This window comes from Eleginops maclovinus, chromosome 20 (assembly GCF_036324505.1).
Source record: "Eleginops maclovinus isolate JMC-PN-2008 ecotype Puerto Natales chromosome 20, JC_Emac_rtc_rv5, whole genome shotgun sequence".
Lineage (NCBI taxonomy): Eukaryota > Metazoa > Chordata > Actinopteri > Perciformes > Eleginopidae > Eleginops > Eleginops maclovinus.
Window position 1 is genome coordinate 25,842,997 of NC_086368.1, and position 17,106 is coordinate 25,860,102.

The following is a 17,106-nucleotide window of genomic DNA, read 5'->3' on the forward strand; positions in this document are numbered from 1 at the left end:
TTACTTTCCTAAATATTAGTGCACATATTTGTGCTCCTATGGGATGATAAACTCACAACCACTATGGCCACTAGGGGGCAGCAGAAACATGCTGTAACCACAACAGTGTCATGTTTTACCCACTCTTCCTCACTTTACCTACTCACTGAATGAGTTGCTAATTTAAAAGTAGCATTAGCATTAAGTCACCTTACTTCAGAAATTGGAACAAGGCCTTGTTTTTCCCTCACCGAAAAATGATTTCCCTCACTTGTTAATGGTCCAGTCTGTTAACTAGCTTGTTGCTAATGTTGTCTTTTTGAAATTTGCTGCCATGAAAGAAGTCTGGATCTGGATGAGTGCTGAGCAGAACCCAAAGGTATCACGTTCAGTGGGGGGTGGATAATCCCCTCTTAATGTCTCTTCTGGTGGCAAGACTCTCATTGCTATATGTTGCCCAACGTTTAGACTAGAGAATTAGCTTTACTGTTGCACTTGGGGCATTTCTGCTACACTGCTGTCTAACTTGTAGTCTGCTGGTACTGGTATACTCTAGTTTAGAGCGTACTTAGGGCAACACAAGCTTTATGTTTTAGAATATTTGTTAGTGTAGTCGGTTCTACCATAGGAAGCTCGTAATATACATTAAAGTTGCGGGGAGCAAAACCAAAATAATGAACTGAGAGTATATGAACTGCTACATAGAGCCAAGAGGAAGTACAGCGTTGGGTCATCGCCAATAAAAACCTCTCTCACATGGAGTGATGAGGTCAACCCATTTGTGAAAGGAACTGAGATTCTTTATTGAATTGGTGGACGTGTTATCTAGTTTTGTCGAAGCACAAAACTGAAGAAAGGCCAAATTGGTTAATCTTTTTGTTTTTCTATAAATCATTATATTTTAGGATAAAAACCTTACCCATATGTACCCTAAGAACAAAGTATGATATCTGACTTTTCATGTGATCTTAAAATGTGTGTGGTTTGATACTTGACCAAAGTATGGATGTACCAGAATGTAAGAAAAATGTCATGCTCTTTTAACTTATCATACATATGTTCTTTGGTTTCAAGAAAGTCATACAAATATTGATTAGAGCTGCTTTAAAGACTTCTGTTCTCTTTGAATTCTTCCTAATACACACGATAAAACAATGAGCAAGATAGACTGGCAGTTATATGTATATATATAATGGCTGCATGTTGTGGTCTATCAGAGATGTATGCCTGCGTGGGAATAGGGTCGCCAGTGCAGTAAGAAGCCCACGTGCCACTGGATGGCGCTGCTACTGCATTGTTGAGCAGGTGAACAGGCCTTTGGAGAGTATGATATCTCGACTGAGCTGAAAATAGTTCACTGTTCTGTGGAGCAGATTCCAAAACACTGTTGTGATTACAAGAAAAGGAAAAGAGTCATTTCCACATTTCTCAGAGAGGCAGGTGGTGAGCATATGATATCGTTATTTTTTTATTTTTACAACTGCAGCAGGAAACAGCAGCCAACGGAAGCAGCTGAAAGGTCGGTAGAGACTGGAATTCCATATTATTTATAACGAAAGTAAATCAAATGCATTATGTATTTTCTTCAAAACCTCAAATATCATTTCCATCCAGTTTGGTGTCAAGATGCCAGACACATGTTTTACTCCTACTCAGCACACTTTCACTAGTGTTACAATAGCTGCTACAAAAACGATATACAGGGTATGTGAGAGAAGTGACTAAACCACTCAATTCAAATATTTAAAAAAATCTGAAGAATTGCACATTTTTACACGAAACTAAAAGTTATTATCTCTAGTTTTGAAACTAATACAGTTGATTTAGGATTGTATTGCATTCATGAGTTAATATCAAGCTAAATCTTGCTAAAACGAACTGTGAGTAGCTAAAAGTTGCACTTAAGTCAGTAAAATAGATGTATTAACACCCATACGAATATTTATTTGGCATGATTTACAGCCCGTAATCTAAGACATGCTATTGATTTACAGAGGCCTGCAGTTTTAGGGGTTATGTAAGCGTTATGTAAGTACAGTATGTGTTATTATGACGAGCTGTCATGTTGTCTGTCTTCAACAGGTTTCAGCAGTGAAACAGAAATTCCTCAGGGAGAAAAAAAGCTTTATTAATATTTTAATATATATCAATAATACTTTATATACAAAATATGTACAACAAACAACCTTTTGTTACATGTCAAAATAAAAATCCCAAGTACCTCTTTCTATACAAAACTATTATTTTTGTTTGAGCTTTACATTCACTCTCTTTGCCACAGACACAACATTTAAAGCAAAAGTACATTTGAACGCCTGCTGTCGTTGTGCAGGCATCAAGCAAGTAAAGGCAACAGCTTGAGCTAAAGATCAGGCCTTAACTTGACCGGGAATTTGTGGGCAAGATGCAAAAATCCGGTGAAGCACAACGCTATATACTGTACAGGTTTCGCTTGGCATACAGCAAAATGTCTACCACAACCATCCTCTGGTAGCGATGCGAATACACTCAGTGGGTCATGTATCAAAAATAGAGATGTACGAGTAGTATAAACAAACATAATTAAACAAGACATCACTTCACAGGAACTCCATCTAGATGCACATATAGTCATGAGTCACAAATGAAATCGTAAAAGCGCAAATAGCCACATCACTTGTCATGAGCGACACACCTCGTTCAGTGACAACACCCTGAATTCTGTGAACACCGCCAACTGTTCATTTAGCTGCAAGGGATCTGAAGGGAGTAAACGAAGCGATGTCTTTTGTGACGTCTCTCAACAATGTTTATTTTTTTTGGTAACATTCTAGTCTAATCAGTGGTTTGTTGCAAGTTACAGGAGCGACAAACACTGAAGGTACAACGTCCGCTCTCAGGTCATCTACGGTAATTCAAGCAGCATCTACACGGGGCTTTTTGTTCAATCTTTTACATTCATTACAGAGTGGTGTCTGCGCAAAAAAAGAAGGTCCAAATAATCTTGGGGGGCCTTATTCTGTGCCTTACATTCTGTGTTTACCTCGGACATTCAACACTGAGTGCGGAGTAGACGAACCACGAACAAAACGCGCGCACTCGTGTCTTTAAACTGATCATATTCACAGTGTTTACAGGGGATCTACGAGTCTTCACTTTGCCCCTAAAAGTCCTGCTTCAGAGTGTGAGGAGCTGATGATATTCGACGGAGACCATTTGGGAAATGGGGGTAAATGTTCTGCCAAACATCGGCAGTGGGTTTGAAGGGATACCAGTGCGTTTGTTGGCCTTCTTTTTCAGTGGGCCAACCATTAAACCCCTTCAACATTCAGATTCCAACAGGAACACAGATCGGTTCAGTCTTTGGTTTCCAAGTTCAATGGGGGGATTTGCTTTAAAGCTTTGTGAAGAGCGGGGGAGTCGCGGTAAGATATCGGAGACCCTGCCCTCCCATGCGGGGAGCTTTCTTGGGTCAAGCTTGGTGGAGAACCGCTCATGCCCGGGTACATAACGGACATGCCCCCGTTGTACCAGCATTTCTCCAGCATGGGCAGATAGGCGGCCGCTGCTGCAGCTGCAGGGGGGATGAGGTAGAAGGGGAGGCAAAAGGGGGGCTGGTTTGGGGAGAAGCCCATGTAGCTACCGGGGCCTCCTGCCATGTGACCGGAGAGCACCTCGTCCTCTGAGGATTCTGACCTCGACTTCTTGGCATGTGGCTCGTCGCCCTCCTGCTTTATGGCACCAGCCGTCGCCTCGGATGCAGCGGGCTTGCGCTCCCCTTCCTTTGCGTGGCTCTCTGACCACTGGGCTTTGGGGTCACGCTTTTCATGTTCCCCCCCATAGCCGCTGTCAGTGTCTGTGTCACTGCCGCTCTGCTCCCCCGTCACATGGGGGTAAGTCCTTTGAATGACGGGAACGCAGTTCTTTGCCGAGCCCTCGGACGCCCTTTGGGGCTCCCCGGCGGGTTTCTTCAGTTTCTCCGAAGCTTGAGGGATGGACTCCTCCGGGTGTAGGCTGCTCTGACGGAGCAAGACTTCGGAGGCTACCTTCTGGATGTGGCTGATGACATGGGAAGGAGTCAAGTCCCTGCTGCTTTCATGGCTGGCCAGATAGTGGAGGACCTCTTTTGCGCACAAGTGAAATCCGGATCGGAACATCTCCTCGCTGTTCTCCGCACTGTCGCCTCCATGATCGCCTGTGTGACGAGAACCAGGAGGTTAAAAATAATCTTTACTGCACACTCTTTCCTGGAAGCACTTGTGATTGATGCAACAGAGCCTCTGGTTAATGAATAACATCTGTTGTGTTATTTGTGTACACACAACATCACGCCACCAAACTTACTGATTTGCAAGTCGTTCTGCAGAGCAATGATTTTCTGCTGCTGCTGCTCCAGGAGGCCGCTTAGGGATTTCACATGCTTCAGAGTGAGCTCCAGCACCACAGCTTTCTCCAAATGACCCAGCGTCTAAAACAGGAAGACCTTCGATAAGCATGTTGATCTTTCTTATGTAACACATTCTGCAGCTGAACAGAGGACAAGCATCCAACACCCAGGAAATCACGCACTCCACGCAAGCAAAATGTTCAACAACAAACAAAAAACCTTAAATTGTTTGACAAGAAAATAAAAAAAATTACAATTATAAATAAAATATATGTTGATCGTTATCAAAATACATAACTTTTAGATGTGTTAAACTCCTTAACTAAACCGAGGCTGGATAACACAAACTGCTCAGCAGAAGCACCATGCCGCGAGTCAGGTTCCCGGGCTGTTAGCAGACATGCCATATGTAGAAGATAATACTCACTGTAAGCTTAAGATGTTCTGGCAACAAATCCTTCAGCTGGGCGATGCATTCGTTGATTCTGTCACGTCGCTTCTTCTCGATGAGTCGGTGAGGCAACTTGTATGTCTCCTGCAAAAAGGTTCAAATGTTGTCAGTGAAGTCCAGGCGGTAAAAAGCAGGAATATTCATGCATTTTGACTTTTATTTACCTTGTTCTCATCCACACGCTTCATTCCCCTCCTGGGTTTGTACACATAAATGGGAAACTCGATTCTTTGGAGAGAAGATACAAGTAGTTAGTCTTTAGTTTTGTATTGGCTCAGGATAAAAAGCGTCTTAAAGTTGAAAATAACTGAATCCTACAATACGGATATCCCTCTTACCCTTGCATGTCGGCTATATCCAGTGATGGGTGTTTTGGCACCAAGGGAGGCGGTTGCGCGCTGGTAATCCTCTCCATATTGCTAAAGTGTGAAACCCGAAGAAATGACTTTAAAAAAGCCTTCGAAACGCTCCAAATGTGTCTCTGCAGTCGCGACCAAAAAACATGAAAAAACCAAAATAAAGATCAATAAAGTAACGTCCTGATATCCAGAGAGGTGGGCAGTGTTGTCACCCTGAGGTCCGGACTGTAGTTGTGTCTGGGGAAGCTCCACGCCCGGCTGGATGTGTGAGAGGAGAGAGGGTGGGTTCTGACTACGTGTTAAATAAACCCTGTGACTGCAGGCACGTCTGAGGGCTGGAGACACACACTCCACACCGTCACATGAGCCTCACGTGTTGGACGGCGCTTTCAACTGCACACCCTCCCCGCACCACACGCGCGCGCACACACAGACACACACACACACACATGCAAGCGCGCACCTCCTCCCCCAGTCCTGCTGCTGGAGTACAACCCATTTGTGTAGTACTCCTCCACGGGGGCTGAGTCTCGTGTACCAGCATGCTCCGGCTGGCGGGGCAAACCGTGTTTACAAAGACAGAAAGTAGAGCAACAATCGCTGCTCGACAGTCCAGACGCGGAGGACTATTATTTGTTTAAACAGAAGCCTAAATTTTAAATTGTGACAAAAGATAACCAGAAATATTTTTAGTCTATAAAGTGACGTCATCATTAAAACATACATGTATTTTTTAGCATTTTAAATGACTGTATGCAACACGAGATTCGACGAGGTAAATTCGACAAATCAGTCAGATTTTCTTTCAATAGTCATAATAAGGTTATGTTACACCACAACACATGTACTGTTTTCATTAAACTGGGCTATTAGGATAACAGAGTCACTATTTAATAAAAACAATAAAACATATGATAATAAGTCTAATAACATCCCTATCTTACAATGATAATAATCGTTTTGGTAATAAACACTGAGGAGTTGTTATTATAATAATAACAATAATCATTCTTTATTTTTTGTTCAAATAGGAATTTATTTATTTTCTCCTTTAACAGACGAGACAAATCGTTAGTAACATGTGAACTTTACACCACATGCTAAAATGTGTTTTTATTCAGCTAATAACAGAACAGCTATTGATCAATAACAGCAAACATAGCGACAATAATAACAATAATATTAGTCTGAGTATTTCCGTCTGTTATAATTACTGAAAATATTTGCTTCTAAATAACGTTTATATATTTTTTTTAATGTATTTTTCTCCTTATTGTTGAATTTAATTTAATACGAGACAATACTTTGCTGTGGTGTTACTTTTCATTATATATAAACACTTAAATGAAAAAATACGACCAATTATAACCTCACAAAATGAGTCAAACATAATGTATTAAAATCCATGTTCTTGTTTTATTGCAGCGAATCATGTACACATGTTGTGTGTGGCAGGGCATGTGTCACGCGCTCAAGAAAGCGTTGTCATTTAATACTGTGCCCTCTCGCTGTGTGGCACGTGCACCTGCAGCGGGATGACACTCATTTTGTTGTGTGTGTTTTTTTTATAGCTCCTGCGCGCTGTGCTGATAGCACTAAAGCCGCTAGTACCTGCGGGCTGTCACGTTGAGCTCCTCATGGCGGAGGGAAAAGCCGAGGAGCAGCGCATCCCTGCTGATGACGTCACCGCGCAGATAACCGAGAGTGCCCGAGTGGGCGCTCGGTTCCCCGCGCCGACGTCCCGAAGCAGCACACACACAAACTAAAGGGGCAAACAGGTGCAAAACAAAGGTGTGCCATGCCGGAAATTAGGCGGTAAAGGGTTCAACTTTGTTCCAAATCCCGATTATTAAAAAGTGGAGAAAATGAAACAGGTGTCTCTAAAACCCTCCACTGCTTTTGTTCTGTTTAAAAAAAGCCACGGGGGAAAACATGATGTAGATAAGGGGGCAAAGGTGGAAGAAGTATCTAGAGGCTCTTTTAAATCATGCATTGAACATTGGACTGTTTAGAGAAAATATTGAGCAACAAAATATCATTTAAATACAAAAAGTAAAAGTCTGAATGCAGGATGGCCCATTTCAGAAAATGAAATGACTATTATATGAACAGATGCATTAACCTGTTTATCACTTCATTGTTGCTACCTTTACAGGTTGGGATTATTTGATTTACTTTACAGCTAAATTAAAATAAATAATTTCGAAATGTATAATCTGCAGAGTAGTTATTAATTTAAGCTAAGTAACTGAGTAAAGAGTACGACATTTGCTTCCAACTTGTACTATAAATTAGCATTAAATGGAAATACTCAAATAAATTGTACTTAAGTTTAATACTTAGGTAAATTCACTTATTTACCTTTTCCTGTCTGATCGATTATACTTTTTGCATTCAAATTGTTATCAGAAAATGTAACTCAGAATTAAGGCTGATAAATAAATGTACTGGAGAAAAAAATCCTCTGAAATGTAATGAAATATAAAGAAGCTCTGGAGGAAACATGCCCAGTTAGTTTCCACTATTGCACATATTTACAAATATTGCTACTGTAGAAAAGTTTGTGAGGGACAATGTAGATGGCAATAATCTACATTGTGTAACCCGTATGTTAAACAGATAGGATTTGATTCTGTATTTGCACTCTTTTTTTAAATTCAATGTAAACCTGTGGAGAAAATAGAAGTTTGAGAAAAGTCCTAGAGTTGTGATCTGATCATAAGTGATACACTGATTAGCAACATGTTTTCTCTCACTTTAGTTTTAGTTTGACTGAAAGCAAAACAGCATCTCGACTCCGAGTATGAAGCTAAATGGGGACAGTACTTTATTCACAAGGCATTATTCTATGTTGCACACATGGTAAGAGAAAAGCTCCTCTGAAGACGAGTAAAGCTTGATAAACACTTGGAATCTTTATAGAAAGTCCCTATAAATGAGGATATATGCCAATTTAAATCCAGCCGATTATACACATGCCACCCGTACTTTCCCTGAAAGCTAAAAATTAATTCAGGACAATAAACTTCATTTTAAAACTGGAAAACACCAGCCGAAATTCCTTGTATACTGTATATATTTATAGTTGTATCTAAAACAACATTTACAGGGTGCATATTGGACCTCTTGTTTCTTCTATTTGATTACATTTGCTAAATTAGATTTGGGTAAAAATGTACCAGGGTGTATAAATAACCTTCGAGGCATCCAGATGCTGAATACTATTAAATAATAAATCACTTTAACAGTTCTATATGGATAACTACTAACAATAGTAATTTCCCCTCGGGATAAATAAAGCTTCTTGAATCTTGAATAAAAACAACACACATGTTAGGATAATTACATCAATTTTAATAAATAACTCTACTTTAATATACAAATTGACAGTGCTTAGATTTTTAGGTATTCTTATCATTCAGTTGTTTTTCTCCAACTCATTTTCTATACAAAAGCGAAGAGAAGCAGCAAACTTTATGTACACATAGTAGTTCAAAAAAGGGAAAAGGAGATTATTCTAACAGTAGCATGAAAACCAACTTATACTCTTTAGTGAAAAGGAAAATAAAAGTTAGAGACTCTGCAAACATGTGTCAGACTTAGACCAAAACAGGCACAGTGGAACATGTTTGCTGAAAAATAAGCTAATGATGTTTATTACAGTCAAATACTCCTGAGCATCTTGTAATAGCATGAGTGATACTGAATCATTTACACATTCTAAATGTCCTTTAGAACGGGAGTAAATAAGAAAGCAAATTTATCATAAAATAAGTTAGCACTGAGATATGAAAACACTTGATTTACACGGGTGTCAGAAACTATTGCTCTCACACAATAAATAACTATCTCTATCGAGTGTGGTAGACACTCACATTTCAAAGGAATACAAATGTTAATTAAGGAGGCCAGCTTATATAGTATTATCTCTATATTTCAGTAAGCAAACACAACTACTCCCTATTTTATCCAGAGGAACAAAATTGGCTTTTTAAATAAGACATGATCGATTGAATCCACACACCAATGAGGTTGCATATTTAAGTTATTATATATTGCACCACATACAAAAATAAGACATTTAATACTGCCCAGAATAGAAAACATTAAAATGGGACTAAATCCTCCTGTCCAGTTCATCAAGTTCAACCAGTGAAGGCCATGTGTTGAGAAATCCAATTTTTTTTTCTACGTAGAAAACTTTTGGCACCGTTTTTCCGACCGGACTGAACAGAACGAGGTGAGTGAGCGTCACTTTTTTTTGCGTGGGGTAGAGCTACACATCGCCTTATGACTACCTATGGTACAGTGTTTCCCTTATAGATTACACTCAGTGCGGTACGCGCTATGTGCAGGGCTGTGTCACTTGACCTTACGCGGGCTGCTGTGGGTTGGCGTTCATGTGCTGAGGGTGTCCCAGCAAACCGATCCGCTGCTTCTGCTTCCTCTGTTCGGTCATCTGGAGAGCACAGGAAAAAAGAACACATTTTCAAAAATAATCCACCATTTTCCTCGTCTTGGACACACATTTTACTTTACAGAAAGGAACACACGCCGTGCAATGCTCCACTGACTCTTTTGAAATCCTTTCCAGCATCGTCATCGGCGCTGCTATCTGTGACCGCTGACGAAAGCAGCACCAAACAAAGCACTCAAACTGAAACCAAGTCAAAAGAAATTTCAAACATCAAGCAAAGCCCGTGAGTCATAACACACGTGCTAACCTTTTTAGCGACACGAACAAAAAGGGTTTTTTCTGTCAAGAATTCACTCTGTCATTTAAGATAAGAGGAACATTTTACACCTCGACACTGAAACACAACCATATTAAAAGCGAGAAGGCAAAGTGGTCTTGCAATGAGTGTGTGAGGGGGAATAATTCTATGTGTTGCAGAAAATATCGTTAAACTCATCAGTGGACGGTGTAAACTCACTTAGCCGTAGAACCAGAGCCTTTTTTCAACACTTTAATTGTGTAATTTAGCCAGCCTTTCAGAGAACATTTGCAGCACACTTTAACGCCTGTGCTCCACTTTGAAAGAGTGCCATGTCCTCTCCGAGACGAATCTGCATTAACGTGACCGCACAATCACACTTGTTGAATCGTTGGCTCATAAAATAAGTCAAAAACAGCCCTCGCACATGTTGGATTGGGACTGAAATGTGACCGATGCTACTGTGCCCTTCACAGCTTGCAGCAACACAATAATCATTTCCCCCTGTCTGGGTCAAAATGTCTCAGTAACATTCACTTCCTCACACGTAGTTCTCATTTCAAGGGTAAAGACATTTTTACTATTCTGTGTACTAGAATCACCTGATTGCAGCAATTGTGCAATTTAAGTCTCATGTATTCTTACGCAATAAAAGGGACACTTTCCTGGTGTTTATTCTGCAAACATACTCTTAAAGGTATTCTGGAATTATGTCAGAATAACTATTTCACTATAGAAATACAGATGATAGGGCTGGAGAAAGAGAAAAGTTGAAATCAAAAGTGCCTAAGCAAAACTGAATGAGATGAGGAAGTAGTTTTTGTTGCATTCGTAGAATAAAGTCTAAATTATATATTGAGAAAAAGCTGACATTCTGAGAATAAACACGTCATTTCTACCAGAGTGCCGATAGTGAAAGCTCAGCGGTATTCTCTAAATGTCTAATTTTATTTTAAGAAGTTTGACTGTGTTCTAGAAATGCAACAAATTAAAATAAATATGGATCTTCTTTCCGTTTATTCTTCTGTAATCTCACTCAGAGGTCTAATGAAAAGCAGATATTTAGAATAAAATCACTGTCCTAATTCGGTGGTCTGGTAAATTCTGAGAATTAACTGAATCAATCAATTATAAAGCACTTAAAATATAGATCACATTAAGAGCCTCATGAGCCGTGTTGTGATTTACTGTATGACTCACCACCTCATACATTTAGAAAGTTCTGCATCTAAAGGGCAAAGAGCTGCAACCAAACAAACCCAGTGCAGCGTCTGCTCTCAGCATCCGTAGTGAAACTCCATCAATTTCTTGCTCTAGCTGAACCCACCTGTTCTTTGAGCTCAGTCAGCTGTCCCGACAGGTTGCACACCAGCTTCATGGTGGACTCCAGTTTCTCCTGCAGGCTTCGGATCTCGTTCTGTTCCCCGTCTGCGTCGCTGCTCACCAGGGACATGGCCCGCATCCGAGGGAACCAGTCCAAGTTGTGATCCTGGGGAAGAGAAATCTGAGGGGTTAACACCAGCCGACATGTTTTATGTTTTGTCTTAGATCTACTGCACACTGGGCAATTGTTATTTTTGCCAGAAAGATTAAGTTAGATTTAGAGTGAACACGAATCATGGGGCGGATACACAAAATATTAAGTACTTTCATTAAAGGGGCCCTATTACACTCATTTTTAGGTTTCATATTTGTATTTTGTGCCTCTTCTGTGACATGTTCACATGCTCTAATGTTCAAAAAGCTCTTCATTTCCCCTTTCACCCTCTGTCTGAAACCAGAGCCCAGTCTGATCTGATTGGCTAGCTGGCCGGATCTGGGATTGGTCAATGCTTAGAGATGTCCCGCCCCTTAGCTTATCATGTACAATTTGTTGCTAGCCAATAGGAGCGCGAGTGTTGTCACTATGCTACATAAGTAAACAAAGGAGTACAATGGAGGCGTTTCACGCAGAGGGGGGGGGGGGACTTTGGGATTTTAGCCTTTGCAGACCATTTACATGCACACAAACCTATAACACACTACAGTAGAGGGGAACCCAGGAAGCAGAATAGGGCCTCTTTTAATAAAGGACCTTTTGCCCACTTGTGCACATCTAAAACTGAATTATTTAGAATTATTTTCCTTTTATTATCATTCGATTAAACCAGCATTCTGGAAGAAATGTTCTTTATTTCTATCTTTTATTTGAAAATGCTTCACACATTTGGCATTAAGAGTCAACATTTGAGAAGCTCTATTGGATTAGTGCTCTTTAATGTCTCCTTCTTTAATGGCTGTGCGGTGATTTGAAGCCTACTATAAAAGCAATCTTGAGGGACTTTCCATATTTGAATCACATGGGATGTGAGGACATTCTTGAAATCACTGTGAACAGGCGGTTCAGTCATCAGTGACATGTTTCCATCGCGTCTTTTCTTACCTTACATTCATGCATGATGACACTTACAAAAAGATGTAAGAGGGAGAAAGAAACTTCCTCATTTGACTCTACACGCATCGCCTCACACGCTAAGATAAACACGCAGCACTTGAATGCTCCTGTGAAGCATTACTAAGTGCTGTAGCTGGAGGAGAGGTGGAGAGTGGAAGGAGGGTTGAATTTAACTTGAGAGTACACGTTTGATATATTACATGAAGTGGTGAATCGGTGCCCCTGGCATGACGGACACGTTTGATAAGGGAATGTTGACTAAAACGTTAGAGCTGGTGAAGTATGGCACACTTTGGGCACAACCACTCTCAGTATGAGTGATGGTGTAAAGTGATTACAACAGTTAAGAACCAAAAGGCAGTTTACCTTGTGGGAGGTGTAAAAAAAAAGGCTCTAACTCTTTGTTGGCATGTGTTTTATACACCACAAAACACTCTGAGGTTAGAATTAAGATTTTTGTGAAATCACACCCCGTCTTTATACTTGTTAAATGTAATGCTTTTACAGGCAGCTACTACATCTCCACAGGATGTTGTCATTTTCATTATCAGTGTTGGAAAATCCCATTCTTGCACTTTCATTGACACCTTCAAAGAAATCCAAGAAGCAATGCCTCCATGTAATCCACTGTAACACACATTTATATCTGCCATGCTGTGAGATGTTCACGCTCTCTCAATGTCGTATCACTGCTGCTGCTTTACAGTATTAGCAGAGAAAGAAAAACACTGATATGGCCAATCCCAGTCGCAAAAGAAATGCTATGGCTGTTTACACTCCCAAGATTTCTGGGACCTGTAGTTTTAAACAGACTGAAATCTTAATGATCAAAACAAGGGTAAGGTAAAAGATGTTTGAATTTATATTAGAAAGCGTATATAGCTTTGAGCTAAATAAACTATCCACTAAGAACACTTGAATAGCAGATAAGAAAAAAGTCAAATAATATTTATATTTAGTCAATCCCTTTCTGTCTTCTCTTCTCTATCTGAAATATATCTATATCTTTGAACCGAAGTGTCACCGGTTCACGTCCCGATCGGACCAGTGTGGACGTGTACCTTGAGAGGTGCCAGTTCACCTCCTGGTCCCTGATGAAGTGCCCTTGAGCAAAGCACCGAACCCCCCCACCACCGCTCCCAATTTGGCTGGGTGTGCACTTTCATGTGTGACAAAATAAAGCTGGTTTCATCCTCCAACTCTTGTTGAACCGAATGAAAAGGATCAAAACATAAAGGAAAAATAAATTGACTTTTTTGTTTGTAATGGAAAATAAGATTAGTGTTTTGAACCAAGTATTAACACGATACCAAGTATTTATTTAGGTATCTTAACATCTATTTTATTGCATCAGTGACGGTGACATGACCCCAAACACGGAGCCCAGGGTTCACACGGGGCCACTGGGCTGCATTCTTTCACACTCCCATCTCCTCCGGCACTCGACCTTCACATGCCATCGTTATTGAGCGCTGTCTGAACCTGCTTTTCAAAAAGGCCACAGCCATGGGAACGCATGTATGTTTCAAATGTATATGCTGACATCGTTTCTTTTATTTCCGGCTCTAGCAGTTTGTTCTAAAACCTTCATCTGTGTATCATGTTTATAATTGTATTTGTTATATTTGTATTTCATATCTTTGTGTGAGTCTGTTCGGTTTTTTCTTATCTGTTGCGGCATAAATGCTTGAATTTCCCCACGGGGCTTAATAAAGGTACATCTTTTCTTATGTTTCGCATGCCCCAGATGTGTCTATACATCTGCAATATGATGCAGCATGAATGAAAAGAGAGGATGTCGTTGAGGTTGACTGGCTCAAAAACAGCAGAACTGGTCTGGAAAAGTCCCGGAGGTTTCAGTGGTTGTTACGGGGGTGTTGGGGTGACTGAGGTGGCCGTCAGAACCACAAAACAGTCCCAATTCAGAGGCAGACAGAGGGGAATCACACAGCGCTGAGATGATGAACACACACACACACACACACACACACACACACACACACACACACACACACACACACACACACACACACACACACACACACACACACACACACACACACACACACTGCTGTTAACAAGTTCCACTTTCTGACTGCAAAGAGCCGGCGGCTTTGTTCACCTCTTTAACTTGCCCCCACACAGCTTCTCCATTCCTGAACACGTTGCAATTTTTCTCAATTGCTCACTTATATTAATAGGACACGTTTGTGTTCCTCCAAATACATGTTTCAGTACGACGATTCCATCATTGCAGGGCTTGCAAATCAGTCTTTGGTGCTATTGCATACATTATGAACTCAATGCAAAGAAGCCCCGATGGGAATGAACCAAGTGACATGACATTCAGCCAATCAGGGTTGAGATCAAACCCCGAGGAAGTCTGCTACATTCTCATAGTGGCCAAACGGTAGTACTACAACTTCTGTGTCGGTCACATGAAGCCATTGGGCTCCAAAACACTTTCCCCATTGACTTACATTGGGAAACAGACTCCTGTAAATCAGCGTGCATTTATCTAACACTATAGCAGCTAACACTCGAATCATTTCTATGTAATTCAGTATGGCTAAACATTTGTAAAATGCACTTAAAGCTGAATCCATTCATATGACTGAGCTGGGAACAGGCATGACGCTGCTGTGACAGAAAGAACTGGAGGCGGGGCGTGACAAAAATACAAGTGCATGCTCTGTGGCCCCAATGGAGGCTGAAGATCCGGGGAATTTTGTGCTCAAGAGTTGAGCCATTTTGGCTTCATGCACAACTTGGAACAAACGTGGTCCTGCTTTCAAAGCTATACCCAGCCCTCTTCATACATCCATGGTTGAATTTTTTAACCGTCACTGACTGATCAGAAAAGGAAAACCAACCCGCACTGTGACTAGTGCCCAGAGCTCTATCGCACCTCAAACTTGTAGAGACCAGACAAATCTCTATGTTTATAAATGTATGTGTACAGACAATAGACTGTTCATGGTATAATCTATAAAGTTGCTGCTTTTTTTTATGCCTATATGACGTTATTTTGAGTGTGACTGGAGAACGTAAGTAACCTAGCCTCAATGATCAAATTTCCATTCCGAAAACAAGCATTTGGAAGAATAAATGATAGAAAATCGAATACCTTCCCTGTCAAAAGTATATAACACACACATTTCTGCTCCCATGCTTTCACAAAAATAAGAACTCATCATAACAGAGGTAATTTCCCGTCGTTGGATCCTGTCGGCCGAAAGCACACGTGTTGTTTGTTTGACGACTTCGCCCCCCTCGCAGCCCGGCCCTCTTTCCAACCCCAGTGTTTACAAATGAAACCTCTTCCAGTAAACTGAGAAGTGAAGCCACGACTTAACACTCCGGTTCAATGGAAATGACGGAAGTACATTTTTCATTTTTAAAACCGCACGGCCATGAGAGAGAAACAGGATGCTGTGTGGTTACAACAGCAACAGAAAACGTCACAGTCGCCACAAGACACATGACAAGCTCCCAGCCCACTCACGACCAGATAATGCAAATACATGCTTAAAAAAGATTCGTCCAAACAGACATGGTGAGCATATTTCGTTCTGCTCCGATCTTCTGAGTGTTTGTGGCTGTGGAAGCTTTACATTAGCTTGAGCAGTCGGGGAATCCTGCAGTGTTGAGTGCAGTAAGAATGACCTTTTGTGAGAGGAGCATCATCTTTCACAGCTCAGAGATGACACTTCACTCAGAGCCCTCCACCATTGACGTCAGTCCCAGTCATTGTCAGAGTGAACTGACTTGTACAACCCCCCCCCCCCCCCCGCTCTTCTGTTGATTCTTCCATGGTAATGCACCATCAAACACAGCGAAACACGCAGGGCAAGACACAGTGCACATCGGAGCAATTCTATAAATAATGTGAGAGAAATCAGTAACAGGCTGAATGAATTACAGCAAGCAAAACAATAATAATATCGGGGCATTATAGAAATGCATTGCAGTTTGTTTCATTTATGAATTTCTTTAATTCAGTGAATCATTTTTGTATGTTTAAAAATCCTTAGAAAACACAAAGCTACGATAAGTGTGGGTACATTTAAAACATATATATTTGATGGGTTACTAAGTTGAATTAAGTTACAACTGTGCAACCAACAGGTCTTGCTTTACATAAAACTAAATGCAACTATGAACAACTGTGACTTAACTGGCTTGCAAAATGATATTTTAAATTTTAAAAATGTATAGCACAATTTAAACAGGATTACAAAACATATTTTCATTTTGCAACAGTATTAATACTTTGGGGGTGGTGGGGAACACTTGAAGGAAAGGGATTTTGCCTCTTTACTACACAGTATGTAAACTATAAATGTGGGACATAATCGAGACAAAATGTTTGGCCAAGAACACGAAAGGCACAATAAGTCTTGGTAAACAGCAAGAAAAGTCATTATAGATGTTTTATTAATAATGGCAAAAAACATAAAGCATTAAAGCAAATCATACCAAATTCTTACATATAACACATGTTGTTCCCTGTGTCAGTACTGATGTATATCAGTGGTGGAATAAGTACTCACTTTTCACTGAAGTAAAAGTAGCAAGGCCATATTGTGACGAATTCGGCATTACAATTCTTTAAAATCTTTAGAAGTAAAAGCACTCACTTGTTGGTATCAAACTACACTGAAGGTATAAGAAAACGTAATGTATTACTGTGTTTATTACAGCTGGTAAAAGTGGAGCTAATTTGAATTACTTTGCATAATATTTCAACTCTATGTTTTTACATTTTATACAACTTTTCATCTTTAAAAGTACATCTAAAA

The 17,106-nt window shown here is 40.4% G+C and overlaps 2 protein-coding genes across 12 annotated transcripts in view; both read right to left on the bottom strand.

The window, feature by feature from the left end:
• Positions 1–2,086: 2,086 nt before the first annotated feature.
• bhlhe40 (basic helix-loop-helix family, member e40) lies at positions 2,087–5,498 on the bottom strand. The gene is made up of 5 exons (XM_063910824.1): positions 5,135–5,498; positions 4,961–5,024; positions 4,773–4,880; positions 4,303–4,426; positions 2,087–4,153 (listed from the first exon to the last, which is right to left on the bottom strand). The coding sequence occupies exons 1-5, from the start codon at positions 5,209–5,211 to the stop codon at positions 3,315–3,317; spliced, it is 1,212 nt and encodes a 403-aa protein (XP_063766894.1). The 5' UTR covers positions 5,212–5,498; the 3' UTR covers positions 2,087–3,314.
• A 2,990-nt stretch (positions 5,499–8,488) lies between these two features.
• LOC134882989 (inositol 1,4,5-trisphosphate receptor type 1-like) overlaps positions 8,489–17,106 on the bottom strand; it is a 99,507-nt gene continuing 90,889 nt past the window's right edge. For all 11 annotated transcript variants that reach the window (XM_063911060.1, XM_063911056.1, XM_063911053.1 and 8 more), the window contains 2 exons: positions 11,198–11,359; positions 8,489–9,614 (listed from right to left, as the gene is read on the bottom strand). In XM_063911060.1, the coding sequence (XP_063767130.1) occupies positions 9,528–9,614; positions 11,198–11,359 (249 nt within the window). In that variant the 3' untranslated portion in view covers positions 8,489–9,527. The remainder of the gene's footprint in view (positions 9,615–11,197; positions 11,360–17,106) is intronic.